Source organism: Pantherophis guttatus, chromosome 7 (assembly GCF_059756535.1).
Source record: "Pantherophis guttatus breed Tessera chromosome 7, ASM5975653v1, whole genome shotgun sequence".
Taxonomy (NCBI): domain Eukaryota; kingdom Metazoa; phylum Chordata; class Lepidosauria; order Squamata; family Colubridae; genus Pantherophis; species Pantherophis guttatus.
The window spans coordinates 91,766,000-91,785,170 of record NC_142069.1 but is presented as its reverse complement, the minus strand read 5'-3'; the positions used below and the strand labels follow the sequence as shown (position 1 = coordinate 91,785,170).

The 19,171-nt window shown below is 39.8% G+C and overlaps 1 protein-coding gene across 2 annotated transcripts; it reads left to right on the top strand.

Annotated features, from left to right (window-relative positions):
• Positions 1–1,134: 1,134 nt before the first annotated feature.
• On the top strand, positions 1,135–19,171 carry SEPHS1 (selenophosphate synthetase 1). Of its 2 annotated transcripts, XM_087874353.1 has the most exons (10): positions 1,186–1,595; positions 6,679–6,816; positions 7,142–7,398; positions 8,117–8,220; positions 9,507–9,614; positions 9,875–10,029; positions 10,918–11,008; positions 13,949–14,048; positions 15,613–15,825; positions 17,761–19,171. In XM_087874353.1, the coding sequence occupies exons 3-10, from the start codon at positions 7,206–7,208 to the stop codon at positions 17,973–17,975; spliced, it is 1,179 nt and encodes a 392-aa protein (XP_087730479.1). In that variant the 5' UTR covers positions 1,186–1,595; positions 6,679–6,816; positions 7,142–7,205; the 3' UTR covers positions 17,976–19,171. The 2 variants fall into 2 exon arrangements, with proteins under 2 accessions (XP_034280724.1, XP_087730479.1); XM_034424833.3 differs by lacking the exon at positions 6,679–6,816 and having other exon boundaries at positions 1,135–1,595.

The following is a 19,171-nucleotide window of genomic DNA, read 5'->3' as shown; positions in this document are numbered from 1 at the left end:
CACATGCTTAGAAGAATTCAGCCTGAGGAAGACAAGGGAAAAAAGAAGGGCTTATTTGCCTGACTTCAAGCAGCTTCTTCGAGAATAGAAATCCAGATAGGTAGGTGAGGTTTAGTGACGTTTGAGATCCCTTTCAATGCCAGCTGGACTCCTAACATGTCCTGCGTGATCACATCATGCCAGTGCTTTTCTTTCTTTTTCTCTTTCCTTTCTCTCTCTCTCATTGCAATACCTACCGTAACCTTCCTTCCTTCATCTATCCATCATCCCTCTCTCATCTACATACCTACCTTCCTTCCTCCCTTTGTTTTTCTCTATCATCCGTTGTCTACATACCTACTATCACCCTTCCTTCCTTCATCTCCTTTCCTCCCCTTCCCTTAACTTTCCTTAGTCTCAACTTACAACAGTTCATTTAGTGACCATTCAAAGTTAGAACAGCCTCAGAGGGGAGGGGAAGGTGCTGAAAAAGTGATTTATGACCATTTTTCACACTTAGGACCATTGCAGCAGTGGTGGGTAGCTACCAGTTTGCCCTGGATCAGTCGAACTGGTAGCAGCGGCGGCAGGAGGCTCCACCCACCTGCCCGGACCTCTCTCTTCGCATGTGAAGCGTTGTGCATGCACCCATGAGTAAACCAGTAGCAATGGGATTTGAATCCCACTACTGCATTGCAGAACTCTCCCCCCGCATGGCCAAGTGATCAAAATTCAGACGTATGACCGTTATAAGTGTCATGAGTGTGGGTGTGTGTCACGTGATTCCCCCTCTTGCGAACTTCTGACAAGCGAAGGCAACAGGGAAGCCAGATTCATTTCACAAACTTAACCCCAGCAACCATTCACTTCACCGCTGGGGCAAGGGAAGTCGTAAAATGGTGCAAAAAAAGAAAGGCGTCTCGCTTAGGGACATAAACACAGGGCTCTCCATTGTGGTGGAAAGCCGAGGGCTGACTATTATTATTATTATTATTATTATTATTATTATTATTATTATTATTATTATTATTCCCCCTCCTCAGTTGCAATTAGAAGCCCAGGATCACCTGGAGGCCTCCCATCCGCGCAGAAAGCGGGGCGGGGTTTGTGTGCGTGTGTGTGTGTGAGGAGGAGAAAGTCTCCCCTGAGGCGCCCGCCTTTGCTCCGCCCCGCCCTTCCCAAGCCCGAGCCGCCTCAGCGTTTCCCGCCTTTTTTCCTGCGCAGGCGCCCTCGGGCGGCAGGGGGGCCCTGCGCGCGCGCGCGTGCGTGCGTGCGCGTGCGCAGGGAGGGGGGCGGCGCCCTCCCTCCGAAGCGGCACTCGGGCTCAGCCGTTAAGTCTCTTGTCCCCCCCCTCCCTCCCTCTCGGCCGTTTGAGGGAGGGGAAGGAGGCGGGGAAAATTAACCCCCTCGTGCCCGCCCCGACGCTCTTTTCTCGCCTTTCTCTCTCTCTCTCTCGCCCCCCCCCTCTCCTCCTGCGACTGAGGCGGCGCTGAGGGGAGAGGGCGAGCGCGAGCCGGGGCCGGCCAGGCGCCCCGGTGCATTGTGGGACGGAGTGGGGGGCAAGCCGGAGCGGCGCGGGGAGTCCCGTCGGCGGGCGGGAGAGCAGCCGAGACGCGGTAAGGAGAAGGCCGCGGGGGGGGGGGAGGGAGGGTGGAGAGAGAGGAGGGAGGGGCGCTTAAAGGGGAATGCGCCCCCCCCAGGGTGGGGTGGGAAACGCGCGGGAAAGCCCGGTGGGGGGCGTGTGTGAGGAAAGCCCGGAGGGGCCCCTTAAAACAAGGCGCTCCTTTAAAAAAAAAAAAAAAATCTTGGCCGCCTCCGGAGGGGAAGAGGTTAATCTTTCCGCTCGCCGACATCTTTCTTTTTTTTTTTTTCCCCTCACTCCCTCCGTCCCTCCCCGACGGGCGGGGGGGGGAGGCGAGAGCGGGAGGCCCCGCGCGTGCGCAGTGCGCCTGGAACGCCCGGAGCGCGAGCCTGGTCTGGCTTCGCGTCGCTCTTTCTCCGCCGCGGCCACGCCCCTCGGGGGGGAGGGAGGAGCGAGGGTCCGAAGCTCCGCCCACTCCGCCGGCCGGGCCAGGAAGAAGGCGGGAAGGCGGCTGGGATGGGAGGGAGGGAAGGGGTTTCTGCCGCCCTCGGTTGGGCTCCGGGCTGCTGGGCTTCCCGCTTCCCCGAAAAGCAGGCAAGAGCCACTTCCAACCTGGCTCTTGCTTCGGAGCGACTCCGGATTAAGCGGGTCGTGGGAACACGACCGGCTGGGCTGCTGCAATTGGGACTGACCAGAAGAAACCCACCTTTGCCTGGTCTATGGAGAATCTCCGTCCTCCAGGTCCTGGTGGTCTCAAAGGTCTCCTGCTGGAGCTCGGGGTTGGACTAGATGACCCACGAGGTCCCTTCCAACTATTCTCTTCTATTTTCCTTTCTAGTCTATTCCATATTTTCTATTCTATTTTCCTCCGTATTCTTTTCTATTCTTGTTATATTTCTATTCTGCTTTCTATTTCTATTCTATTCTGCTTTTGTTCCAAAAGGCAAATTGACTTTCTTTGGAGGTTTTTCTTGAAAATGTTCTCAGCCAAGATTAATTTAATTTAATTTGATTTGATTTGTATGCCGCCCCTCTCCGAAGACTCAGGGCGGCTCACAATACATTTTTCAAAATCATTATAAAAAACATTGAAAAATTAAAAACATTAAAAACTCATTCACACCATTTCATGGCCGGATCTTGCCAAATCACAAGAGCGAGATCAACGGCCCCAGGCCTGCCGGAAAAGCCAGGTCCTCACCCCCAGGCCAATAGGGTGGAGGTAGTCCAGATCTCAGGAGGTAACTGGTTCCAGAGAGCTGGGGCAGCCACAGAGAAGGCCTCCCCCGTGGGCCCGCCAGCCGGCATTGTTTAGCTGATGGGACCCGGGGGAGACGAACTCTGTGGAATCATACCGGTTGCTGGGAGTTATGCGTAGAAGGCGGTCTCAAAGATACCCTGGCCCTGAGCCATGTAGGGCTTTAAAGGTAATAACCAACACCTTGAATTGTGACCGGAGACCAATAGGGAGCCAGTGCAGCTCGCGGAGAATTGGTGTAATGTGGGTGTATCTAGGTGCACCCACGACAGCTCAAGCGGCTGCGTTCTGGACCAACTGTAGTCTCCGAACACTTTTCAAGGGTAGCCCCATGCAGAGCGCATTGCAATAATCTAACCGTGAAGTTAGATTATTGAAGCTTCAATTCAGTCAATTGGGATGCCTATAGAGAGTCTCAATCATCCAGGTCATGGTTGTCCCAAAGGTGCTTTTTTCCAAAAGGCAACTGGACTTTCTTGCAAATGAAGGCAAATGCAGTTAGTCCTCAACTTAAAACAGTTTGTTTAGAGACTGTTCAAAGATACATCAGCACTGAAAGAAGGAACTCGGGATCGTTTTTCACAGAACCATTGCAGCATCCCCATGGTCATGTGATAGAAATTCAAACGCTTGGCAACTGACTCATATTTATGACAGTTGCAATGTCCCCGGGTCATTCGATCCCCCTTTGCAACCTTCTGGCAAGCAGTGGGGAAGCCAGACTCACTTAACAACCGTGCTACCAACAGCTGCAGTGATTTCACTTAACAGCTGTGGCAAGAAAGGTGGTAACATGGGACAAAATTCACTTAACAAATGTCTCACTTAGCAACAGAAATGTTGGGCTCAACCGTGATCGTACCTGTACCGGACTTTCTTGGTTCTTTTTTTTTTTTCTTGAAAACACTTTGCTTCTAATCCAAGAAGCTTCTTCAGTTCTAAACTTCTGTTTTAAAAAAAAGGAAAGCAAAGTCCAGTTGCCTTTTGTAAAAAAAAAAGCACCTTTGGGATAGCCATGACCTCTGGATGACTGAGAATCTCCATAGACATCCCAATCGAACTGAACTGAAAACATTTTCAAGGAAAAAGAAACAAGAAAATCCCATTGTCTTTTGGAAGAAAAGCACCTTTGGGGCCTGGTTCGCTTGGGTTCCTCTAATGTACATTTTAGCCAAAATTATATAAGCTCAGCGCTGGTGTCTCCACCCTTCATTTGGCTGGAAAAACTTTCTGTTTAATTTCATGGCTTTTCCAAAGAGCCAGGATGACACGCTTGGAATTTTGTAGTCATCTCTCCAAAATTTTGTTACATTCCTGATGTGTTTGTGTGTAATATTGCACATGTATAATGCCTAGAAGCTCCATTGATCTCATAAGTCTGTAAGGAAGATCGTGAATAGCTTGCTTATCTGGAGTGTTTTGTAAAGAAATGGTGGTGCCTCATTTGGAAAGAGAAGAAAATGGTTAAAATATTGCTCCTGTTTATTAGTCTTGAGATGTTAAAATGTCAGCTGTACCGTGCCATGATCCAGTTCAATGTAATCTTTTATGTAATTTTCTCTTTGATTTAACTGGCCTCTTATAATGTATTAAGCTCTGACTTTGTTTTAAATTCATATTGAATGTAATGTATCTGTTCAGAAATAATATTAAAATTTCAGCATGTGTTCAGGTAGGGCATCCGGCCCTTGCATCCATCGCTGGTTGCAGAATATATCAAACATATAACTATTTAGTTATTTAATAACATAATAAGATAATGGTAATATTTTAGGTAGTAATGGAGATTGGATATTTTTTTGGAGGAAAATATAAGCTTAAATAATACAACAGTACCAAATATAGTTTGATTACAAGTATCACTTTCTTCATTGAATTATTTCAGTTGTGTTCTTTTACCAATTTACCTGGCGCAACTCAGTAACATTTTCTTCTAAACATTTCTGTGATTGTGGTTTCAAGCATTTTACAACTCTGACATTTATTGGAAGGAGTTTTAATTGAATTTAATTAAAGTATGTGATTACTAAATTCACAAGTATTGGGAGATTATTTTGATGTTCAACTAATCACTTATTTTTACAAATACCTATTTATGTGAGCTACTTCAGCGAACCAGAAAGTAACGATCTTGTGTTTAAGAAAAATGTTTTCCCCCTCTGATTGTAAAATGAAACAAATTGTTCATGTAAGCAGTTATTGACACAAAATAGTAACTCATTGATTGCCAGAACTAATCTGCAGTGTAATGTTCATTCAGACTTTTAATTTGCAATAATAGAGTTACATCTATTTATATATTTGGCCAGGGACCCATAACTGAGTAGTGTTTCTGCCAGGCCAGAGTTTGTGGTGCTCTGGAACAGTTTTATCTAGGGGAGACATCAATAGCAATCTTGATACAGGCTCCAGTTAGATATTACTTGTGGTCCTGCCTGAAGCAGTCAGACCTAGCCATTAATGTTCATTGTTTTCCCTGGGTATTCTATGCTTGTCTGGTTCTCCAAACTCACATACAAAGGATCTTTTCACAATCATAACCGTAATAGCAAAATATATTCATTGGGGACTCAATGTTTGGGTGATAGTGGTTTCTAATTGATGAATAGGGATTAATTATTTCAAATATTTTACTACAACTCACTACAGAAAAGAGAATTGTTAAGCATTCAGACTTAACAGTGATTGAATAAACAGTATCCAAAAGCCGTACACATTTATTTTATCCACACACTGGCAGAGTTCACAACATAGAACATCAAAATTAAGGGCGGGGGGGGAAATCTGCAGCATTGTGTGGTCTCCAAACTACCTCTAAAATATGTGGGATCAAAGTATTTGCATTTTTTTGGTGTTCAGTGAATGATCTGTCAACTATGTTTGTAGCTGATTAGATCACGTTCCCCCACTTAAAAAAAAAATTAGGAAAAGAAGCCAGCAAGGCAGATAAAATGATGATCTAACAAATAAAATCAAATTGAAGAGGCAGTTAGCACATTCACTGTCATTAAGAATGTGGCAAGAAAAGTTTATTTGCTGCCCCCATTTGATGTACAGTTAGTTGAAGTTTTCCAAATTGTTTATTGCTGGCCCATTGGTTCAACATTCCAGTTTTGAAAACCCGTTTGGCCTCTTACCGTTACAGAATATTTTACAAAATTATTCATATCCAGTGCCCTAGTTTCAAGTAATAAGAGATGGGTGTAGCCACTATATTGTTTGATATCAAGGTCTAGAATCATCTGGTAGCTGTCATTTTTCAGATAGTCTTGAAGAATATTGATTCTCCAGGATTCATTTCAAATTGGATCCATTCTAGCTTGTTGTCTTGTCTGAATTTAGGGTAGCAAATTAATTGAGTCCTATTGATAGATGATATAGATCCCAAATTGATACAAATGGCATCCTTCAGGGCATTCTTTATTTCACTTAAACCGCTGGAAGAAATAATCTAGAAGCTTGGAAAAAAATGTCTGAAATGACTGAAATTGTGGGATACATGTAAGGTAAACAAATTGAAACTTACCTTGGACAAGACCCAAATGTTATTGATGAGGCATTCTCAGTGTGAATGGAGAAGAGGATATGATAGATGTGGTCCTTATCATGGAGACAAAATGTTACCAGGAATATTTTAAACAAAAACAATGTATGGATGGTTCCTCAACTGCAGGTGTGAATTAAATACAATATTTGAACCTTTGACTGTTTAGGTTTATATCTATTTTTGTTTTTATGTTTTAACAAACATCATAAGACTTCTGAATTATTCTGATGCGACTATCAATAATTCATTTGTCTCTGACTTCATTGCTCTTTTCCCTGTCAACCCCTGATAATTCCACATTCGTGCACTAAGTTAAAATTCAGTTGGTGTCTTGGTCTATATTTGGAGTGGTCTCAACAATTCATCTCAACCATCACAGTTTGGCATGGATTAACATCTACAAAACGCATACAGGCTAACTGAAAAGAAAAATGTCTACTGCTTGAACAGGTATTGCATAAGGAATTTCAAAGTGTTTATATGGCCTTTTATTTCTAAATTATCCGTAGTGTACTGCAAATGCAAAGATTAAGAACAAAAATCAGTTTGTAATTACATATAGTAAGATCACAGTTGTTTCATTGGCAATTTAACTCCACTAGATTGTCACTGTACAATTTAGCAGACAAAATGAAATCTAATGGGCTGTTTCACAAAGAATTTTGATGTATTTTCGATACAAAAACAGTTGGGAGGTCACATTTTTATATAGAATATGCGACTGTCATAAAAGACAACTTTTATGTCATATGTTTGTTTGTTTTTTTAAACCTAGGATAACAACCCTGCCTATTTCACAAAGAAGAAGAAAATCTGCCGTTACTAACAGTGTGAGAATCATGTCTGTTCGAGAGTCCTTTAATCCAGAAAGTTACGAACTTGACAAAAGTTTTCGGTTAACCCGATTCACGGAACTTAAAGGCACTGGCTGTAAAGTGCCTCAGGACATTTTGCAGAAATTGCTCGAATCTTTACAAGAAAATCATTTCCAGGAAGATGAACAGTTTTTGGGGGCTGTTATGCCAAGATTGGGTAAGAATACCTTTTACTGTATTTTACTGGTTATAATTATTTCTTGGGTCTCCGATGCACGTTAATGAAGAGTGGAACATAGAGATTCAACTCTCTATGTTCCACTCTTTAAAAAAAATATTCTGCCTAAAATCATAGGGGAACATTGGCAGTCAGCAAAACTGCTCTAGGATTAGTGGTCTGGGCTCAGTCCTAAAGAAGCTTCATTTAGTTATGCTTCAAATAGCGATTAGAAAAGTTGGATTCTATAACATTTTAAAAAACTTAACTTTCTATTTTATAACCAAAAGCTTTTATATGCCAGATTATTGTCTTAATGTATGAAAATGCTGTTAGCATAAATCTTCTTATCTTTATGGGTATTTTTTTTTATTTTTAATCTTAATATGGGAATCTTTTCTTTTTAATACATCCTGCTAATGGTGAATTTAATTCATGTTAATTATTTTTGTGTTTTTCTGATTTTGGTGTATGTGGCTTAGAGACAGATAAGTGAAAAACTATTAAAAACCAAAACCATCTATTGTCTTTTAATTTAACATTCCAGATACAGGTAGTTCTCAATTTACGAACATTCATTCAGCAATTTTTCAAATAGAGTCACACAGGATATGCACAGTTCGGATTACCCTGTCTGCTAGGAATATGTAGAACTAGAAAGGCAATTACAAGAACAGGCCAATATTCTGAAAAATAAAGCAAGTTACTTTTATTACAGGGATTGGCATGGATACTTGCGTTATTCCTTTGAGACACGGAGGTCTGTCTTTGGTCCAGACAACAGACTACATTTATCCCATTGTCGACGACCCTTATATGATGGTAAGATGCCTTAAGATGTTGGTCACTTTTTGTCAAATAAGAACTCTGGAGGAATGGGGATGGATGTCAGACTATCAATTTCACCTGGCTTTGGTTTAGTCTTTCTCGGTTTTGTCCGGAACTACCAGGCCTTTGAAGAAATTCCTTTCTTTTTCCCAGCTGGGGACTGATCTTGGGTTGAGCATTTAAATTATTTCTACTCTTAACTAAATGAATGATAGCCTTATACAGTGGTACCTTGATACTCGACTCCTTTGAAATTCATCAACTTTGGTACTCAATGCATTTTGATGTGAAAAATTTGTCCCACTACTCATCGTTTGTTTGGTACGCAACACACAAACTAGAAGTTGTTGCTGTCAGCTGCCTTGTGAATCTCACTATGGTACATTACTCCTTATGGGAAAAATGTGTTTGGTACTCAGCATTGTTGGTACTCATCGTACCTTCCGGAACCAGATAATGATGAGTACTGAGGTACCACTGTGTAAGGAATTCAGTAATATTCTATTGCATTCTTCTAAACTCAGAGCAAAAGGTTTTAACAACTAAAAAATCAAAATTTATTAGTTTACCCAATGGAAAATAATATACAGAGAATTTCTGCTTGGTGCTTAACTTCTCTCTCTTATTGACTACCGCAAATCACTATTGATGCCAAAATTTGGGGGCATCTGATCTGTGATAAGGCCGGTGAAGCATAGGACTGGGCAAAATGTTCAGAGGATGTTCTGCAACGGATATTAGTGTCAACCACTTGCCTTTCTGGTGGTTTCCCTTGGACAGCTGCTTTGCTGTGCCAGGAGAGATGTCATGTGGGCAGTGAATTTACACACTGTCTGAGAAAGCCTTTCAAGCAACCGTTCTGAGATAATGTTTGTCCCTGTATGCTTAAATACTTTGCACATTCCTGTGATAATGTTTTTTTGTTTAAAACAAATCGGTTTTTTTTTTTTTTTTACATATGTTGTTTTTCAAGGTTTGTTGGTTTTCTTGTGGGTTCTGTTTAAGATTGCTTTAATGGTCAAAACATTTTTGCATCCCAATAAATAAATAAATTGGTGCATTGCTTAGTCTGCTCAGTATACAACAAGAACTAAATACAATAGCGATAGCAATTCTGTTCATTTCTTTCATTCATTACACTTGCTTCTTCCATCTGCCACTTCAATTTTCAGTTGGTAGATTTCTCAGTCTCGCCCAGTCTCTTTTTAAGGTTAGCTTGGGAAGGAGGTTAAGCATTAAAATAGCAGTTCAATGACAATTGTTTGTGTTGCTTTTTCCAGGGACGCATCGCATGTGCCAATGTCCTTAGTGATCTTTATGCCATGGGAGTCACCGAATGTGACAATATGTTGATGCTTCTTGGTATCAGTAATAAAATGACAGACAGGGTAAGTTCCTTTAATTGTGATGATAAGAAATGCTAATACGTTATTCTATATAACCTATAAATTAACATTAATCTGCACAATACAAGTAAATGGTATTTCAAGCATCTGTAATCCTGAATCTGCCAATTGTCCACCTCTGTTCTTTCAATTATTAGTTGTTCTTGCTTATATTACCGTCTTTGAAAATTGTAAAAATTATGCTTGACTGGGCAATTGATTTTTCTTACTTGGATTTTGTTTTGTTTTGTTTTTCTCTGAAGGAAAGGGATAAAATCATGCCTCTAATTATCCAAGGATTTAAAGATGCTGCAGAAGAGGCAGGAACATCAGTGACTGGTGGTCAAACAGTATTAAACCCTTGGATTGTTTTAGGAGGAGTGGCCACAACTGTCTGTCAGCCTAATGAGTTTATAATGTAAGTTGGAGCATTTTATGCCAAGGAAAAGGTGCTGAAAGTATTAAAAGAGGTAGCTACTTCTAAAATTCTGAATTGTTTCTCTTATGTGTTGCTAACTTTGAGGAAATTAAATGCTTGCCTTTGGCTCTGGACTGGGGAGATTAATAACAATGCATGTTTTTCCGGTGAAACTTCGCAAATTTATTAAGAGCATTCATCTTGCAAAGACACAGTTGATTTAATCGTGACTTGTTTAAAAAGTTACACTTGATCAGGCTCATACAGGATGCCAAACAGTCAACTTTGATTTGCAGTATTCAGTGTTTGGATTAAAATAATGCTGTAAACAAAACAAAATGAAATTTAACACATTACAGTTTCAGTGATAACTTTAGAACTCATTGTGATAGCAGTTCTACAATATACTGTGGTTATATTGAGTTTCTATATGTTCACTGATGAGAACCATGTAGGTAGCTGGTCTATTTTACCCAAGTTGGAAAAACAGTGTGACTGTAAATCATTTCATGATTCCAGCTGTTAAAAATCCGAGCTCTGAAAATCTGTCTAATTTTCAGTGTCTAAAATAAAGGCAACAAAATCTTATAGGAGTAACAGACACTGAAACTAGTAACAATTTCCTTTTAGGGCAAAATTGTCATATTAGCATTCAATGTGCCTCCGATAAAAATCTATCAATAATCTTCATTATATATTTGTAAGTCTTGATCATTATCTGTGGATACATGAAAAAAGATAACTTGTGGTAACTAAATGAGAGCCTTTTTTGGTTGTATTCATTCTAAATAAGATCTCTGGATAATATTGAATAAACTTTGTGGAATAATTACTGAAAAATAATGATGGCATGTGTGCTTTTTAATAATATATGTTCATTACTTCTAGGCCAGATAATGCAGTCCCGGGAGATGTGCTGGTGTTAACCAAACCATTGGGAACACAAGTAGCTGTAGCTGTCCATCAGTGGTTAGACATCGTAAGTAAATCACTTTAAATATAAATCCAACAAAGGGGCAGCTGTGACAAAGCTATGCCAAACTTTGAACAAAGTAGGCTAAATGTAATTTATTTCATACCAACCTGTTCTGTTGGTTTATATTATTTTCATATATATATGTGTGTGTGTGTGTGTACAGTTAATATTTCGGGTTTCTTCCCGTGTAATTGTGAACATATCCCTAAAAGGGTAGAAGCGACGTTTCGACAGAATCTCATCTGCCATCATCAGGCTTATGTGAAGGGTCTTTTGCAGTAACTGCCGTTACTATTTCAAATCTGGTGCTGGTATTCTGGGATGGCTCCACCTTTTCATTCTGATTGGTTGGGAGTCCCAGTCTGTGTTTATTGGCTTGGCTTCGGGTGTATGGTCGGTTTTTCTCCACCAGGTGGCAGGGCTTCATCTTTGTGGCTGGCTGGAATGTGATTTGGCTGGAACTTGTGGCAATACAAGGCCTTTTGATGAACCCTTGATCTATATTTTATGTTTTATATTTACAAACAGAATTATATACACTAACTAATGTACTGACATCAAATGGGTTCTGTAGAAATATATACTGGAAATGGTGGCAACACAGGCATTATGGTGTGGCGGCACCAGCCCTCTGGAACGACCTACCCCCTGAGTTACGCACGATATCAGACCTCCGGACTTTTCGTCAGGCCCTAAAAACATACTTATTCCATCTAGCTGGGCTGGCTTGATCCCGTCCTCTCAGTTTTAATTGATTCGGTTTTAATTTGGGTTGTTTTAAATTATTTGGGCCAAAATTATTTAATTGTTTTTAAATTGTTTTTTAAATTTTGTATACAATGTTTTATTTTGGCTGTGCACCGCCCTGAGTCCTGCGGGAGAAGGGCGGTATAGAAATAAAATAAATAATAATTATGATGAACCGCATGGAAGAGATAAGCTGGAAAACTTCTTAGTATATTTGAACAGCCTCCATCCCAAAATAAAGTTCACCATGGAGATAGAATCAGAAAATCAGTTGCCTTTCCTTGATGTATTAATTTGTAAAAAATCTGATGGCACCTTAGGACTTACCATCTATCAAAAGAAGACAGATACAAACCGCTATCTCAACGCTAAATCACATCACCATCCAGCACAAATAAACTCTGTTGCCAAAACATTAACCACAAGAACTAAACGTCTTGCTGATGAAGCACATTTACAAACAGAATTATATACATTATCTAACGTACTGACATCAAATGGGTTCTGTAGAAATAAAATCATCAGTATGATCCAGCATGTAACACCCAGACAGAAGAGAAATCAACAAGAGGAACAAAACAATGGGAAAGCCATCTTGCCCTATATAAAAGGAACAACGGATAAAATTAGCAAAGTATTATATAGACACAACATCAAAACCATATTTTGCACAGATAGAAAGATATCGTCTATTCTGAGAAACCCTAAAGACAAAATAGAATTAGAAGATCAAGGCATATATGAAATCCCGTGCGCTTCCTGCCCCTCAACATATATTGGACAGACCAACAGAAGAATGAGTGTGCGCATCGAGGAACATAAAAATTCAGTACAAAAGAAAGAACACACATCATCATTAGTACAACACATAAATGCCACAGGACATAATATTAATTTTAATAACACAAAAACAGTTGCAAAAATAGAACATCTCAATGGCAGAATAATCAGAGAGGCCATTGAAATAGAGAAAAGACCATATTGTATGAATAAACGTGATGACACTTCCCATCTGCCTACTATTTGGAAACCTGCTCTCATAGACAGACGAATCTTAACACAAAATATAAACCATAGATCAAAGATTCATCATAATGCCTGTGTTGCCACCATTTCCAGCATAACTTATCCATTAACCCACAACCAAGCAACAGTGCTTCCACCCAATCAAAATACAGCTACATCATCAGCCAATCAGAATACAACAACACTGTCAACCAGTCAGAATACACCTTTGCCTCTTTTCATAGAAAAACATCAGTTACGATCACACAGTTTGCCCATAAGAATCAAACTGAGAACTTCAGCCAGAAGATGACGAATGTGATTTCGTCGAAACGTCGCTACTACCCTTTTAAGGATATGTTTACAATTACATGGGAAGAAACCCGAGATATTAACTGTACACACACACACACACACACATACACATACACACACACACACACACATATATACATATACATATACATATACATATACATATACATATACATATACATATACATATATATATATATATATATATATATATATATATATATATATAAAATATCTGGAGATAACCTTAGAATATGGTTATATATATGTATGGAAAGTTGTCATTGTAAAAACAAATTTCTGGATGTACATTGACTGTAGAAATCTGTTTCAGAAAAAAATACTTTTTATTGTACTTGGAGCAAAATTTATTGAAGAAGAGGAAGTGTAGACAAGCAATAAGATAACCCTGTTTTTCTAGTTTGCCCTTAGAAATTTGTTGTGTAACTGGAAATAAAAACATTCTGGAACTCTGTTTCAGATGCTACTAAAAGTTTGTGGCTGATCAGATAGTGAAAATCAAAATGCAGCAGGAAGTGCTTCAAAGGATTTTTTCAAGTTGGGAGAATTGGCACTTAATGCTGTTCAAATATTAATTTGATTGATTGATTCGATTGATGAGCTTGAATTGGTGTGCAACCAAGAAAGAAATCTTGAGTATTCAGTTAAAAGGTTATGCTAGCATGCTGCTAATAACCAATTTCGTTGTATATATGATGTACAATGACAATAAAGGCTATACTACTATACTGTAAGTGTCAAATCCCATCCTAAGGTTATCAGGAAAGGATAAGAAGTAACTGTAGAAAAAAAAAACCCCCCTAAAATTCCACAATATAGCTGTATGTAGCCTTTCTCTTTCCTTCTGTGCCTTAGCCAGAAAAATGGAATAAAATCAAGCTGGTTGTGACCCAAGAAGACGTGGAACTTGCCTATCAAGAAGCAATGCTGAACATGGCAAGACTCAACAGAACAGGTAAGGGAACAGGTGGCCAGTTTGTGTCGGTCAGTGAACAGGAAAAAAAACAGGGTCTACAGGGTGCAGATCTATTTAGATTGCTAGAAAGTCACATGGTTAAAATGGCTCTCTGGAATGTTGTACAGGGAGTCCTCGACTTCACTTAGTGACCGTTCAAAGTTAAAATGGCACTGGAAAAAAAAGTGACTTGGAGCCGTTTTTCACACACATGACTGTTGCAGCATCCCCGTGGTCACGTGATCAAAACTCAGATGCTTGGACACTGACTCATATTTACGATGGCCGCGGTGTCCCGGGGTCACGTGATCCCCTTTGGTGACCTGATAAGCAGAGTCAATGGGGAAGCCAGATGTGCTGGCAACCATGTGATGAACTTAACAAATGCAGTGATTTGCTTAACAACGGTGGCAAGAATGTGAAGTGAGCAGAACTCACTTCACAAATATCCCGTCTAACAACAGAAATGTTGCACTCCGTTGTGGTCATAAGTCCAGAACTACCTGTACTATGTTTCTAGCTACAGAAGAAAGACACATTGATGCAGTGGTAAAGGCCTCAGGACCAGAAACCTGGAGGACATGAGTTCTAGTCCTGCCTTCATGCTATCGGATGTCTTGGGGCCAGCCACTTTCTTTCAACTTCAGAAGAAGCAGTGCAAGCCACTTCTAAAAATGTTGCCAAGAAAAATGTGTGAGCTTGTTCAGGCGGTCACTCAGTCATTCACTCTCTTTGTGTCTCTTTTCCCTCATCTCTCTCTCTCTCTCTCTCTCTCACACACACACACACACACACACACAAACACACTTTCTCATACTATCTGTTACTATAGATATATATCAGACATGGTCGTAATTTTTTCCAAAGAAGAAAACACAACCAGTCACGTTGCAATTGGAAATAAACATTTGGAAAGGGGAAAGGAGCCTGAGTGGCATAGGAGGCTAATGCCTCCTACTAAGGCAGCATTTAACATCCAGCTGCCTGCAATTACTGCGAGTTCAATTCTCACCAGGCTCAAGGTCGACTCAGCCTTCCATCCTTTCTAAGGTGGGTAAAATGAGGACCCGGTTTGTGGGGGCAATAAGCTGACTTTGTATAAAATATACAAAAGTATGAAGGCTATTGCTTAACGCATTGTAAGCCGCCCTGAGTCTCCGGAGAAGGGCGGCATATTAAAAAAAAAAAACATTTCAAAGATGTGTTTTCAGAAAATGCAGGGCTATCCCAGTCTTAACTGAAATTGGAAATATATATATATATATTTAATCTATACATTTTCTGAGACGGGATGATATTGACTTTGCCAAAAGGAGATAGGAATGGATTGTCCATATGCAGGAATGTATGTTTTTTTCCTTCTTGAAGAAGTTTTATTCTAGTTAACTTTAACAGAATTGGAAGGGACCTTGTAGGCCACCTAGTCCACCCAAGTAGGAGGCCCTACACCATTTCTTCAACTTTATTTGAAGGGAGCTTGAAATGTAAACTCTGATTGAATACTGAGAGATAGGCTGAATTCTGAAGTTGCGTAACCGTTTTTCTCTCTCTCTCTCCTCTCAAGCTGCAGGGCTCATGCATACGTTCAATGCTCATGCAGCCACGGACATCACAGGCTTTGGAATCCTGGGACACGCACAGAATCTAGCAAAGCAGCAACGCAATGAAGTGTCCTTCGTTATCCACAACCTCCCCGTTCTTGCCAAAATGGCTGCAGTTAGCAAAGCTTGTGGGAATATGTTTGGTCTTATGCATGGGACTTGTCCGGAAACATCAGGTAATATTTATAGTGTGTGTGTGTATACACACACACACACACACACACACACACACACACACACACACACATTTAATTTTTCAATCTATTTCTTTCCCTTTTTTCTGCTACCTTAGCGACTTTAAGATGGGTGGATTTCAACTCCCAGGATTCCCCTTAATCTCTCTCCAATAGGAATTCACTCTTCTCTGGAGAAGAATATGAATTGGCTTTCCACACTAGGAAATTTGATCTCTCTCCTCATTAGATGCAGACCCTCTCTGAAAACATGTCTGGAATAGATCGCCCTATTCCCTTCACACTGAAATCCGGCAATCATATCAGCTGCTCCAAGAGTCAGTCTTCAGAATGCACGGCCATGCCAATCCTCATAACGGTGCTTTGTAGCTTCCTTAATAGGGTCAGAGATGAAAGCAATAAAATGTCTAGACAGCTAACAAAGAAAGAACACTCCTCATTCTGTTACCATGTAGGTTTCCTTCCCTTGGCCTATTGGTTCAATAGCTAGAGTCAGGGCAGAGACCTCAATCTATCTATGCAACTAAAATAGAGAAGCATTAAAGAAATGTGAACATGACTTCTAGGCCATATATTTGTTGATAAAAGATTTTTTAAAATATCCAGGTTTTCTTTGCAAAGGGCTCCTCAGTAACAGGCACAATTGAGAGAGCGGATGACATAAAAATAAATACATAAAAACGAAGCATACGCAATCCAGAATGCCAGTGAAATGTCAGAGCTTCCACCAATGCCTCTTGCGTGTGTAGTTCAGCTTGTGATTCTTACCAACTGGAATAATATTAGTGCTTCCTTATCAAAATCCTAGCAATTTTGTTCCTGGCCATTCTTGTTTATTCCAGTGCTAGAATTTAACTTTTTTATTTATTGATAGATCAAATTTATATAGTGAAGCCGATTTCTTGTTCTGCAGTGTGTGAAAAATACTTAGGTAAAAAATACCTTTCAGATCAACTGAATTTTCATAATGGAAGATACTATCTTCGATGTCCTGTTACAAATAGAATACTTACGAAAGAAAATGTGTGCAACACATTATCCCAAGATGGCCATGCCACACTGTGGTCATTGTGTTGCTTAAAAAAAGGCTCCTTAGAGATTCTTGTAAATGGTTAATGGATAACCCAGATAACCCAAAACAACTAGACTGTATCTTGGAAACCTGTGCTGAAAAAAAAAATCTGAATTTGACAGATGTGGATTTGGCTATATACACATAAGAAGCAATGTTGTTCAAGTCAGAAATTCTGCCACGCAAAACAAATTCCTAATTATTGCTTTTTTTTCCACACTGTGTGTTAAAATCACTTTGCATTTAAAGCTATAATAGTAGATTGTCCACACTTCAGAATGATCAAAGGTGATAGTTTACATTCCTTTGAATTGGGTGCTTACTGGATGAATAGGCATTGCCATTAAATCTTTAAATTATAAATTTAAATTGTATTAAATTACATGAGGAATTGGTATTAAAATATGCCATCGGCATTCTTTCTACCTACTTTCCTGATGGGGTTTGGATTCTATACCATTCAATTTAGTGGCTTTGCTCAAGATTTTCTCCAATTTGTCACTGTCCTTTTCGAACTGTTATGCACAGAACCCAATTTAGAATTGCAAACAGGGTTTGATCAGGGAGAATTAGAATGGAATAATTATACTGTAAATGATTTGGAGTTCACGTTGAATTAATCCATCCCAAGACAGCATTTGCCTTTTTACCAGCTACTTTGACCTAGTGGCTCACTTCACATTTTTCCCTGTTCACTTCCATCCTATCCTTTTTCATCCCGCTGCTAAAGGCCTGTCTAGATTATTGCGAAGTCTAATCAGTAGATAACGGTTAAAAATCCGAGTAAGCCAGGCAGCAACTTTGATTTGACCCGTGAACTAATGCCGTCCCTTCTCCTTTTGCAGGAGGCCTCCTTATCTGTTTACCCCGGGAACAAGCAGCACGTTTCTGCGCTGAGATCAAGTCTCCAAAATACGGCGAAGGTCACCAAGCATGGATTATTGGGATTGTAGAAAAGGGAAACCGCACTGCCAGGATTATAGACAAACCTCGAATCATCGAAGTCGCGCCCCAAGTAGCTACTCAGAACGTAAACCCCACACCCGGGGCAGCTTCTTAATCCTAGAAGAAATAGTTCTGTCTTTTTTTTTGTTTTGTTTTGTTTTGTTTTTGTTTGTTTCATTTTTTAAAAAAACAAAACAAAAAATAGATCTATTTCCTTTATCATCTTACAGCCTAAAGAACTGTGTAAAAAAAAAGAAGAAGAAGAAACACATTGTGTCTGCAAATCTGGTGGCCTTAGGTCGGTTGGAGGGAGTGAATTTAACCCCCTTGCCTTTTTTCCTTTTTTTTTTTTCTTCCCCTTTTTCCTGTTACATGAACTGAAGATGCTCCTATCTCGAGGCAGCTTCTGAGTTGAGAATGATATTGTTATCCAATACGGTTGATTCATTTTGAATCTTTAGACACTGATCTCTCGCCGCACGGGCTCTTTTCTTAAAAGGTGCTTTCACGTAGCGTCCGGCATTAGCCACCGTGGTATCAAATGCAGTTTGTGTCGTCTTTTTTTTTTAAATAAATAAAAAAAATATTTTTTTTTTTGAGGCTATATGTATATTTATCACTAGCTCTAATTTTGGATGCCTTGAATGAAATTCCAAAAGGCAATAAAAATTTTGATGCACAAGGAGCTGAACCCGGAAGCAAAGAGGGTTGCATGTCTACCTACGTTCCGTCTTTTCATTTATACAATTCAGTCGTCTTCTCTGTGAAAATCTACGGCCTCGGACTTAGTGTGGTAGTACAGTCTGTTCACGGAACCCACACAAGTGCTGCCTTCAACGGAGAGCACGTCAGAGTGTGAAGGAAGGAGTCATTTTGTTAGCTCAGACAATGTTTACTTTGTATTACCAATAATCATTTCCTTTTTATTGAAGGTATGGACGGCATAAATCAGTTTTCAGCGGGATGGGGGTGTGCTGAGGAGCAGCAGAAATATTGCCAACTGACGGGGAGGGTATTCTATAATCATTTGCAATTCACTATATAATTACACAAATAATTTTAAAAATATAACCAATTTAAAAAAAAAAACCCTGTTCTGTGGATGGTAGTGTTTAATACATTTTATATTTTGTATAGTGATTATATTTTTTTTTTTTTGCTTTTCTTAAAACCGGCTGTCTAGTATGATGCTTAGTATTTTTGTTCGGCCTACATTCTTGTGCACGCTTTTGTGATGTGTTTAAAAGCTACGTTGCCAACTTTGCAGCCTGAACTTAAGCTTATTATTTGAATAAATATTTAATTTTTTTA